Source organism: Etheostoma cragini, chromosome 10 (assembly GCF_013103735.1).
Source record: "Etheostoma cragini isolate CJK2018 chromosome 10, CSU_Ecrag_1.0, whole genome shotgun sequence".
Taxonomy (NCBI): domain Eukaryota; kingdom Metazoa; phylum Chordata; class Actinopteri; order Perciformes; family Percidae; genus Etheostoma; species Etheostoma cragini.
In genome coordinates, this window is record NC_048416.1 from 23,398,652 (window position 1) to 23,411,069 (window position 12,418).

At 37.9% G+C, this 12,418-nt stretch overlaps 2 protein-coding genes across 2 annotated transcripts in view; both read right to left on the bottom strand.

Annotated features, from left to right (window-relative positions):
• Nucleotides 1–1,121: 1,121 nt before the first annotated feature.
• On the bottom strand, nt 1,122–7,727 carry eif4ea (eukaryotic translation initiation factor 4ea). Its single transcript, XM_034883338.1, has 7 exons — nt 7,626–7,727; nt 5,769–5,872; nt 5,490–5,585; nt 5,110–5,173; nt 3,168–3,281; nt 2,740–2,879; nt 1,122–2,311 (listed from the first exon to the last, which is right to left on the bottom strand). Exons 1-7 carry the CDS (start codon nt 7,641–7,643, stop codon nt 2,197–2,199), a joined length of 651 nt encoding a protein of 216 aa, XP_034739229.1. The 5' UTR covers nt 7,644–7,727; the 3' UTR covers nt 1,122–2,196.
• Nucleotides 7,728–8,867: 1,140 nt separating this feature from the next.
• LOC117951574 (alcohol dehydrogenase class-3) overlaps nt 8,868–12,418 on the bottom strand; it is a 4,720-nt gene continuing 1,169 nt past the window's right edge. Inside the window, exons 3-9 of the mRNA XM_034883336.1 lie at nt 11,997–12,138; nt 11,819–11,906; nt 11,358–11,577; nt 10,129–10,389; nt 9,753–9,888; nt 9,161–9,299; nt 8,868–9,043 (exon numbers count right to left, since the gene is read on the bottom strand). Coding sequence (XP_034739227.1) covers nt 9,019–9,043; nt 9,161–9,299; nt 9,753–9,888; nt 10,129–10,389; nt 11,358–11,577; nt 11,819–11,906; nt 11,997–12,138 — 1,011 coding nt within the window. The 3' untranslated portion in view covers nt 8,868–9,018. The remainder of the gene's footprint in view (nt 9,044–9,160; nt 9,300–9,752; nt 9,889–10,128; nt 10,390–11,357; nt 11,578–11,818; nt 11,907–11,996; nt 12,139–12,418) is intronic.

A 12,418-nucleotide genomic window follows, 5' to 3' on the forward strand; every position in this document is an offset into this window, starting at 1 on the left:
TCAAAACATTGCTGTTTTTTTCTATGTTCCTGTGTCCTTCTCCTGCACTGGATCACATCAGCAATGGAAGTAGCTGAGGGAAACCATCTGGGCTTAATCTTTTTTTAAATATCTGCAAATTACCAGCTACAATTTGATTAGGTGTTATGCTTCAATCTACAATAAATTCTTTTGTAAGGTCTGCAGTGTTAAGACGCACACTAAATGTTCAACAGTGGCACATTACCAACATTAAAAAGGCTTTCAACAAAACCCTCAACCTTACAATCTCTTGAGACACATCTTTGTGTTTCTCCCTTCTAATTTCCTCTTAGTTGACTCCAGTGTGAAAGTGTGCATTGATTAATTGTGTCAATTACAGGGAGGCTTATTTCAAACGAGCAGTAGGGGCTGTGCTGCTCTCAAGTAAGCAGTCAATGGATGTCATAGATTGCTTTAAACCCATTTAAGTCCAACTACAATTTGTATAGCCTAATAAAGGTTAAGACCAACTAAGACATAATTTACTGTAGTTACTAGGCCTACAGAAATCCCTCCATCTTAAATTGTTAGGGAGCAAAAAAAAAGAAAGAAAATCACATTACAAACCTCACACAGCGTAACAGGAGAGAAGAGTAAATAGTGCTGGGTGACATTACAATCATTTTCAGCCTCAAGAAAACACTTCTTGCATTGTTAAATGAGTGATGAGAGCTCCTTACAGATGCTGTGAGAAATTGCCGAGTAGCCCAGTATTAGCATACATATAGCGCTTTCATAAAGATGCAATGGAAGGTTACAAGGCAGTTTACTTACAGATGTCTTTTAGTCTTTAAAATAATTCCCTTAAATGCAATGCCAACGACCAAAATATATTGAAGCATATTTCATTTTTAAAGTATATATTCTTACAATAATCATACCTGATATTACTTAAGATCATTTTTATATTAGGTTCCCTGCCTCTAAACCACCACTAAAGTATTTGAATATATGCCATACAATTGTGATTTTATCAAAATAAGCTGTTCATGAGTGAAACACCTTTGAACTGTACATGTTTTATTTACATAACTCCTTTACTACTGAGAAATATCAGGCAATGTGTTACAGTAAAGGCACAGTTCAATCTCTCCTAAACGTTTTCTTATGCCACAATCAAAACAAAATCTGCAATGGAAATATTTCTACTTTGTAAACTGACCAAACAAGTTGACTTAACTGAACATTGTACATATCAAACAATATGTACATTTGGAAAATATCATACGCGATACAAAATGCAGTTATCATTGACATCTTTGTGCTCTTAAACTCAAAATTCTAGAGATTTGTATACAAGAGAAAAAGTATATCAAAAGCTCAGGCATGAACAGCTTGCATTTCCTCCAGTGATAAATCAGTATGCTTCAAAGTCCATTTTGGTGAGAAATTTGTATTTTACTCAAGTGGCAAATAAGTCAACTTCAAAATATACCACTAACTCATTATGAAGCACCATGAGTACATAAACGTCAACACTTCACATATTGCACAAGAAACTAAAGATAAAGGACATCCTATTTGCAACGTCAGCAATAAAGCGACTTTGAAATAATTATCAACCTGAAAAACAACTCCACAAAAGACGTCAAAACTGCTCATACTGCTGAATTAAAAAAAAGGTATTCTATAAATGTGTAAACTTTAAGATGTGGGTTTGATCACAATGTATGGTTTAAAATTCCACCTTGTAACTATATGTGCAACAAAGCCATACATGTACAGTATATTGTAATTTGACTGTGTGGCACTAGAGTAATAAAGAGCTAGTTTATACCAAAAGTAGAACGGGTTTCACTTTGTTCTTTTTGCCTTTAATGTTAAGTACTTTAAGAAAAATAACTGACATACACTAAGGGAATGATAAATCAAATTCTCCACAAATATGCAGCTGCATTAGAAAATGAAATGTGGGTATCACATAATCTTTTACCCATCTTAAGCCCACCACCACAAAAAATAATCATTTCTCAGATGATCGTGCTACATTTAAACTGCACATACCCTTACCATAAACAAAAGCTTTGGTTAAGTAGCAACAAACAGGCAAACTGAAAGGTAGAAATTTTATCTCCACTTCAAATATTTGTTAGTGGATAAAAATGTAAGAAAGATTACAGAAAATCTATGCTGCCAACAGAAAAAGGCATGGTTGATGATACTGGTTAACAGTCCTTAGGCAACAAACTTGTTCTTGGTTGAGGAGCCGCTCTTTGTCGCGGTATCTGCATGTGACTGGTACCCGATGATCACTTTTGGAGGAACGCCTAATCTCTCTTTGTAAACACGACTAAAAAAAAAAGGCAAAAAGAAACATATTGCATATTAGCAAATATACAGAAAAACATTTCAGACTCTAAGATACATATTCCTCCCCAATGTAATTGCCATTACTCTATCCTGTTGTAGAAAACTAGTTTGCTGCGACAATCTAGTGATGCTGTGTTTTTGCCCCACAGGTTTGAAAAGTTTAAAAACACTGGGGGGGGGGGGGGTTCCTGTCCACCTGTTAAGCCAAACAGATATCTACCCCTATGCTAGTGAGTCAAATGGTAGTAGCATTTACTATTGGGATTAAAATACTTTCAGAGTTAAAAAAGAAAGAAAAGACTAGAAAAAAAAAGAACCCAACAACCTGTTTACATGTATAAAGAAATGTTGGTATTCTTTTTGACATCTTAACATTTGTCATCAATAAGTGTGGCATCTTTAGGTCACCCTATGTGTGTGATGGCTTCTTTGTTTTCGTAGTCTGTGGTCCATATTGCTATTTTATCTCCTTTGGCTCGGACGTTAATGACGGCGCCGCACACATCGTCACTGTGGTCATCAAAAGCTTCACCCACAAGACACAAGAGCTGCAGGAAAAACAAACGTTATTCACAAATGCCTTGTTGCAAAATAACACCAACAATGGCGCCTTTCTATTCAAGTGTCCCAGTAAGCCAGGACAGTGAGCCAGTAAGCACGACACCAGCACGCTGGTAATAAAGCAGCCAAATGGAATTCAGCCGTCATTAATTATATTGTCTAAATTTGATTTTCCTCCTGGGATGTGACAAAATATCCATGCTGATAAAGGCCTACAGATAAAACTAACAATGGTATAGTTAAAAGTAACCGAGACTCGACATGCGTGAACATACCGTCTCCAACCAGAACCGATCCAGGTCTGCTCTACGCTGCTGCTTGGACAGAGTTATCAGCCAGCGGCCACCTCGTCGATTCCGTCCATCCTCCCACATTGGCTCAATCCCATCCTGTATCCACATTAAAAAAGGTCAAAGCTCACAACACAACAAATATCCCAACTTCTTCATAGTTAAAGGCTTTATCCGTTTCCCTTTAGATCAGGATAGGAGCAAATAGTACATGTAGCAAAACCACTTATTAGAAAGTAGCTACGTTTCAGTGTTCCTATAAAAGGCTTCACAAAACTTAAATTGAATTACCAATTCATATGATAACTAAATATATTTATATATTTATAGGCTATTCCACTTGATAGAAGGGACACACTGATCAACTTTGTAGCCAGCTTTGACATTTTGATATGCAGTTCTGGTTTGACCACATTCTCAGTTGTGAGCCAGCATGTGTATAGCTAGGAACAACATGGATGTGATTTTTTTTAAATAAGCAATCTATTAAGAGCCTAACATGGAGACAAAAGTAGCTTCCCATAGAACGCTACATTACAGAGTGGCTTACACAGTTCCTATTAGATAGTAAAATACGGTACGTGTCATGTTACATTGCATAGAAGAAACATTCAAATATAAATTTTTCTTCAAAGGAAAAAAGTAAATTATTAATTTTGTCTGTTTTAAGAAAAAATAAAACCTTAAGTTTAAATACAGGATGGCGCTAACACAAGCTGAAATTAGTAAGTTACACCGCCCCTCTGAACAGACTTAATTTACAGCAAATAGAGAGACTTCTACTTCTGGTCCATGGGACCTATCTTTAAAAAAAAAATGTGAACAGCAGCTGGTGAGACTATTTTTTGGTCAGGTTCAAATTGTGGCATGCATTTCACAAATGGTGTGTACATTTAAGATAATTTTACATGTCAAGAGATAAACGATTTGACGTAAAGCTTAGTGAACTACATCTCTTGTCTCAAATAATATCAGTCAGAAATATGGCTGTCTCCTTGTTGGACTTGACCGTATTCTTCCAAGACGAAGGCAGAATTATCAAAAAAGGTGAAAACCATTATAGAAATCGGGGCTACTCGTAGGGAGTTGGAAGAGATTGTGGTGACGTTGGGTAAGCGACTTGGACTTTTAGTCCGTCTAATAACTTATTTTCCTAAAGCATTTTACTTAACTATTTTCAACTAGAGATGGTCCGATACCATTTTTTGCTTCCATTGCTATTATGTTTTAACAGCTGTATCCTACTATCCTACCGTGAATGGACGTTTGACAGTCAACCACCCACGCCCACACCCAACTGAAAGTGATTACACAATTCATCTGCTTAGCAAGGCAACTGTCAAGAAACACATCTTTTCTAGTTAGATATGCATTTGGTAACCTGCATCTGACAGCTAGGAATTTTGCTCCATATTGCAGCACAAAGCACCACCTTTCCATCAGTTTCTAACTATCCAATTTATGACAGATGGGATCCAGTTTCAGTCTTGACTGATGATCAAAACTACCTTTCTTCGTAAGCTCTTTTTGGCCATCAGAGAAGATGAAGTGAAGCGCAGTGAAATTAAATGACTTGCAGCCAGTAACAGGAATAAACAGTTTTGAACCCCCCCACCACAACCGCCATATGGGTACATGCATCACTGGTGATGGAGGGTCTCAAGACAACAAAGCTCAAATGAATAAATTACCCATCAGGCCACTTGAGTTCATTTTTAATGGTCTTGGTTCATTTGTGATAAGATAGTGTGTGTGCTCTAAATGGAGCAAAATTACAATACCACAAATGAAAAAATGTTTCTTCCTGGTTTTGAACAACAGCCCTTGGCACAAACTGGCTAAATCCAGTCCCCTGAATTAAGATGAATATCTATTAACAGTGGAAGCTAAGAGACTTCACGAGTCGGTATATAAAAAGCATGCTTACCTTAAACAATGAGTAGTCACAGCCAGACATCAAGTTACTTGATAGCTGAATGTGATTATATAAACTAGGAAAGGAAGGAGGACATTTTATGGTAAACAACAGAAAACCTTTTGGCAGCCTGGCTGAAAACCTGGTTTAATACGAATTGTAACTACACGTGTTACCAACAACTAACAATTGATAATCCATCAAATGTATACTGATCCACAGTGTATAAACTGGCACACACACACACACAATAAAAGATTAAGACTAAACTCTCGTCCTGCCACAAAAAAAGCAATCCAATTTATTTGTCTTATCAAATTCAGGATGTTATGGAACACCATTTACATTTGAATATGACTGATGTGTGAAACTCCAAATAACCATATACTTACGCCCAGAAGTCTTCTACAGTGTCAAATTTTGAGATCAGACGAAGGTTGGCTTGCCATGTTTTGCTTTTGTCATTCTTGAAAAACCAAAGAGCCCACCTGCAAATCAAATAGGAGATAGTACAGACAAACTGCATGTTTTACCTCATAAGTCACGTTGCTCATTAACAACTCGTTACTCTAAAAGAGATGCACAAATGTCCTATGAAACTATTGTACCTGATATTGAGATGTGATGAGAGATTAGATGTGAGAAGAAAAAAAATAGAGACGTGGTCTCACTTGTTTTGTAAAGGATGCTTGATGTAGGCTTCTGGACTCATAACCTTTTGAATTATTGTTTCACATTTTTCCTTTTCAGGATGAGCAGGAACCGAAGTTGACACCTAAGAAACAAAAACAAAGGGGTTTAAAAAAAAAAAAAAAAATAAAAAATAAAAAAAAAAGGAAAAATTGAATTGTTGTGGGTTCTTTGAACGTTTCTCTTGTGCCATCTGCGATGACAGCTATTGGGATGGTTACATTGTTTGTAATTATCCAACTTGTATAGTGTGGATATAACTTTTAATTCTAATGTATTGTTATGGTCGTAGCTGTGATACTTTAACAGTGTGTGAGGAAGGTGGATTGTAGACTGTCTGGAGTGTGAGCGGTTAAGGAGAAGTTGGCGTTTGGGAAATGGAGAACATGAGACAGCACCCTGTGACAGTCATGCACATGTTTTTTTGGGGGGATTGTTCCTCTTTGTCACAGTTGTTTGATTTTGCGTAATTCTGCGCTGTATTTGACCAAATTAAGATTCTGTAAATTTTAAACAATAGTTCATTTAAAAAAATAAAGATAAAATGCTTAACCTTGTCCATGAGACTATTCATTTTACCCAGTCTCATGCCTGCTTTTGTATTGATGTTTTTGGCAACTATGTCCTGAACAAAATTAACCCTACTGTTTTCCTCAGATCAAATGTCACCCATTCTTAAAGTTTCTATATCACATATTTGTGTTTCTTTCAACCAAACTGCCCAAAATAATGTGCATGGTTCCATAAAACGCTCTTCACGTGTGAAATTAAGGATCAGATCTTTACTTACATTAAATTTTGGGTAATTTATTACGTTGCATAGCACCATCCTGACTAAACTTTGACATGTCTGTGATCATCCATTAGGCCTACCTTCTTTTCTCTGATCTTAACTGTCAAAAATCATTCATAATGTATGCTTTATTTCTAACACAGATGAGATAATTTCATATAAATGAGGTTTATAAACCCTGAATTAAAAAAAAGATGGTTCAACTAGTATTAATCCATTGGTTCTAGAGGCAAATATATTGGTGGTAGGGAGATATAAAAAAAAATTAAAAACAGTGGTTAATTTGACACTGGAGGAAATAGGGGTTAAACAACTTTTCCTTTTGGGTTTTAATATATAGGCTATTTAGGCCTAATTTTTACCAAATGTGCCGATGCCATCCACCCATCAAATATAACCAACAGCCAACCATGTTCTGGACCTAAGTACAGGTAGAATGACTTTCTAATCAACTCAAAATAAACTTAGCCCATTGACTTGCTCAAGAAGAGTGGAAGACGTCTTCACAAAAGGAAGCATTAAAACTTCCCCGTCCTAGTGACCTACCTGACCCCTTACCTATTGCTACAATTGAGAAAAATCCCCGTTACACAGTAGACCTGGCCATTAACGACGCGTGCGTCTTTCATTCACGCAAACCTCAGAGCTCATCTCACGCTAACGTTAACATTACAGACTTAAGTTTTCTACTCGGTCAAGGCGTTTTAACCAGGCGTCATTCCCCTGGGTTGACGACAGTTTAGCAGCAGTTGGGATTAAAACAAACGTGCTTACGAACCTTAACGTTTGGAAAACCCTTAGATAAAAAGCGACTAATATCGGTGTTTATCTAGAGTGCTGCTAATGTAATGGTTTGGCTTGCAAATTCGGTTTTCCTTAACGTTACCTGTCAAATGTACTAACAGGAAGTTAGAAAAAAATAAAAAATAAAGACTGTCGGACTGTCTCAAACCCGTCGCTGTCTTATATCATTGATGGTTCAGCAGTGGATAAAAGCACAGCTTGTGGAGTCGACTTCACTACCAGTGTGTTTCAGTGCACTCACCACCAGAGCGGTCGCCATCTTCTGGAAATCACCACCAGGTTTTGGCGTGTGTTAAATAGATGATTGGGCCATCTGGTACTCTACAACGCATGCGCAAAAAGATGGACAAAAGTGTTGCTCCTGTGGTACACTCAAAGATCGTACACTGGATCAGCACTCCTTGACCTATTTATATCATTGGTAGATTACAAACTAATTCTATCCACATTATTTGTAATCAATTACCATTGAAGTAATAGGAATATATCAGATACATGTAACTATTGTAAGTATATTAGTAGAAATATGGGAAAAAGATGTACTTCAAATCAAAGCATACACTACGTGTGAACATGATCCTGAATTTTCTTTTGTGGTTTATAGAAGTATTTACAAACCAAGTAATACATGAGAAAATCAATGAAAGTGTCAGCCATACAGAATGATCTTTCAGGATGATGTCCAAAGCCTGTTTGACTACAGAAATATGGGCTTTTAGCAGTATTGCTTTAGGTGATGTCTATGTGTTACTGTCAACATAAATGTCAATGTTTTACACGTTGTCTGGGTGTCAAGGTAATTCCTAAAATGCCAGGAGGTAATGTATAGTATATAGATATGGTATATGTATATATCAAAATGTATAGTATTTGAATGGGATATTTTCATGTACATTTTCTGCACAAAAACACTACTGGATTGAAGATTAAAACGATTTTTGTACAATAATAAAAGACACACCCCAGGAGGAAAAAAAGTGTCTCCTCCTGACTAGAAAAATGCATCATTTATGGTTTTTCCTAAGAATGCATACATGTGCATCACCTGACTATTTAATATAGAAGGTAACCAAGATACAGGTTGTCTCAACAAAGCATATGATCTCTGACTTTTTGATTTCCAATTAGTTTTGAGTTTCCAGGTGAACAGTTGGAGCAGAGTTAGAGTAATTAAGACATGATGAAAAGGATTAAATGTTTGATGAATGTTTCACAGTATGCCCCACAATATTCAGTATCTGGCAAGTGTTTTCAGGGTGAATTGTGTTACATTAATGAGGATTAAGTATTAATGTACTGTATACTGTCACTTATATAATATGATTAATTGCCGTTTTCACGCTATAAACCCTTGGAGGAGTGATTAAATGGGCCTGAAAGAGACTCATTGTAGACTGTTCTTAATAAATGCCTTGATGTTAGTCCGCAACAAGAGGAAAAGCAGATAAAAAAAACATACATTTTCAAAACATTTTTATGACACTTGTTTCAAACATATATTGGGCTGTTAATAAAAATGTTCTACTAGTGAAAGTTATGCTATCAAAACAAGTTGAGACATACATTAAGTGCTGCAACTATGAAAGGAGATTGTTTAAAGGCCAAATGTGAAGGATGTCAATGATTCAGGTACTTCAGAAGGTCAGCACTGTGCGGATACTGCAATGAGAAGAAAAAAAAAATTTGGTTAGGACTCAGCAGAAAACAAAAAAGTGAAAGGCCCTTTACAATAAAAAATAGATACTTGTCCACTGTGCATAAATTAACCGTTCTCACCTCTTTCCAGCATGCATGAGGTCAAATCCCTCATTTATCTGCTCAAAGAGCAGGGTGTGGGTCACAAACTCATCCACCTTCAGCTTCTTATTCATGTAGTCTTCCACCAATTTAGGAACACTTTCCACACTCTTCCACCCTGGGGGTGAATATTGAAACCAGATTAATAACTTTAGCCAAAACTAAACTGAATAGAACTCATGTTTTACCGAAAGGCTTTGGGAAAGGCACTTATTCCCCAACTATACAGTATATGTTTGTTTTCAAGCTTTACTTGGTAGAACAAAGAAATCACTAAAAATTAGAAACTACAGTATTTTACATGCTTAACTTATGTTCAAAACCAGCATGTCTTTGACAGTTGTTCTATGACTATTCTAAGGCTAATTAACAGCTGCTCTCTTTGAGACCAATTATGAAGAAAAAAAAAGGTTTGAGCTCCACTTTAAACTCTGCTAAAGTCACAAACCTTCAACCTAAACCAGTTGATGCTAAAATATGCTAAAAGGTTTTGAACTCACAGAAAGTTGGAACTGCAGCTAGACCACATTAAGCTCATTACAACAAGTAATTATCTAACGGAGTCTGTCACCTCCAAAGGCTGTGCCCCTCCACACTCGGCCCGTCACCAGCTGGAAAGGTCTGGTTGAGATCTCCTGTCCAGCTCCGGCTACGCCGATGATGACACTTTCACCCCATCCTTTATGGCACGCCTCCAGAGCAGCCCTCTGAAATAATAAAATGGTAATTTTCCTGTTTTCTATGAAATGCCAACTGATGCTGCTTGTGCCTGGTGTTGAGTACACACGTTGTTTATCTCCACTGGCTCTACTATGTACATCTACCAACCAACTGATGATGACAAATAAACACAGTTACTGTATGAAAATGATAAATGTTGCTTTTTGCCATTTCTATATAATGATGTCCAGCATGTTTTTTTGTTTTTTTTTCACAATTTGTCTCACCATGATTTGCACATTTCCGATGCACTCAAATGAATAGTCCACACCCCCGTCAGTCATCTCCACCAGAACCTCCTGGATGGGCTTGCTGTGGTCCTTAGGGTTCACAAGTTCAGTGGCTCCAAACTCCTTGGCTTTCTCAAACTTTGCAGCGTTGATGTCCACACCAATGATCCTGGTTGCCCCCGCAACTTTGCAGCCCATAATAACAGCCAAGCCAACAGCACCAAGGCCAAATACAGCACATGTGGAACCAGGCTCAACCTGAGTGTGCATGAGGAAGAATAGCAGCGTGAGGATTTGAAGTATTACTCAATCATTTTGACCTTTTGGGGTGAAATTAACAGTCACTACAAAAATAGGCAGTCCCTTTAGGATTTTGGCCTTTTTTGAGATTGTTGGCCCATTTTGAGGGGGCATTTTGAGGGAGCTTTGATAAATTTATTGTATGTAATTTTTGTGTGTTTGTTGCAATGAAGTTGCAAGAGACAGTGAAAGTTGCAAAAAAAGTTAAAAATAAAAAAGGAAATTTGTTTGGGGAGAATAAAATTACTCTGGGCTGAGTTTTTCTAGTAACCTACCAGAAAGTCAATATCAATGAAATTTGAACATGTCTGTCAGTAGCCTGATGACATTTACATTGTTAGTTAATTTCCTATCCTGGCCTGGGACACATTCAACGGTTTAATAAAAGGACTTATTGGGCTTATTGAACTCAATTTACGTCATTGTTTACATCTCATCTCCGGTTTTGTTTGTGTGTGCGTGTGTCGCATTTCAGCAACTTTAGAGTGACAAAAACGTGACAGCTTATATTGACGTCAAAATGTATAAAGGTTGCCAGGACGGTCTGAAATGTTTTGCACGGTCTTTCGCTGTACGTTGCTTGTGAATGGGAGATGTTCAAGTCACACACATCATGTGTTAATATCCGAAACAAGGAAATTAATTTGGCAATGTACATGTGACGTCGACTCGTTCTAACTCCCGCTTGGTCATTGGCTCTCAGAGTCACATACTGACGCAAAGGCTGGCACGTGGGACTGCTGGGATTGGTTGAAATCAGGGGAAATTGGTCCAATATGGTCTAATTTGCAGAGATTGGTCAAAATTGCGAGTCACACAAAATTCACGGTGATAGGTTGGATTACTGGAGGGACTGACTAGGAAAAAAAAAAAACAATCTTGGAAAGAGATAACCATAGTGTAACAAGGCGTGGCGTGATACCTACCTTGGCAGTGTTGAGAGCAGCACCGTAACCTGTAGAAATGCCACAACCAAGAAGGCACACTTTATCCAGTGGAGCCTTCGCGTTCACCTTGGCAAGAGAGATGTCGGCCACCACAGTATACTCTGAGAAAGTGCTGGTCCCCATGAAGTGAAACACTTGCTTTCCCTTGCAAGTGAAGCGTGAAGTGTTGTCAGGGAGCAGGCCACGGCCTTGGGTTACTCTGCAGGTTGGAAGCACAGGGAAAAGGGGATTTCTTTTCATGTATGATGAAACTCAGCTTTGTACTTTCATGCAGGGCAGGCGCAGGCTCAAAATAATGATGACTGAGCTTTGATTTGGTTGCCCTGGGGTGGAACACCTGAGGCTGTGAATCCAACTATTGAGGTTGTAAGTTCTGCCACAAAGAAATACATTTTTTGAATTTCAACTCAAGATTGCATACATGAGTCTTGCAGCATTACCTAATTTTCTGGCAAAGGTTGGTCTTGGGATTTTTGCAGAATTTGCATTCACCACACTGTGGCACATACAACGGGACGACAGTATCACCTCGGTGAAAGAGAATTGGGAATAATTAGAAATCATGATAAATGTACATATTCACAACACAATTTCATATCATGTGTGGCAGCTCAATACCTGGCTTAAATTTGGTGACACCCTCACCAACGCTCTCAACAGTTCCAGCACCCTCGTGACCCAAGATGACAGGGAAAAGTCCCTCGGGGTCACTGCCACTCAGAGTGTAGGCATCTGTATGACACACCCCTGTAGCAGAGATCTGAGAAGCACAGTGTTATTTTAAGCTCATGGAAGACACAGCTCATAAGTGCAAGAATGGCATAAAAAGACCGTAGGCCTTAATATTAACCTTATCTAACCCTAATTCCCTAATGTCTAACTCAAAGCATTCAGAAGTTACAAGAAACAATCATACACGTTTATCTTAAAGCTCCCATGGCACTCTCTAACTGACATGGTGCTCTTTGGATGCTTTTATAAAGACCTTAGTGGTCCCCTAATAGTGTCTCTGAAGTCTATAGTAGGGGGGGGGGGGGGGG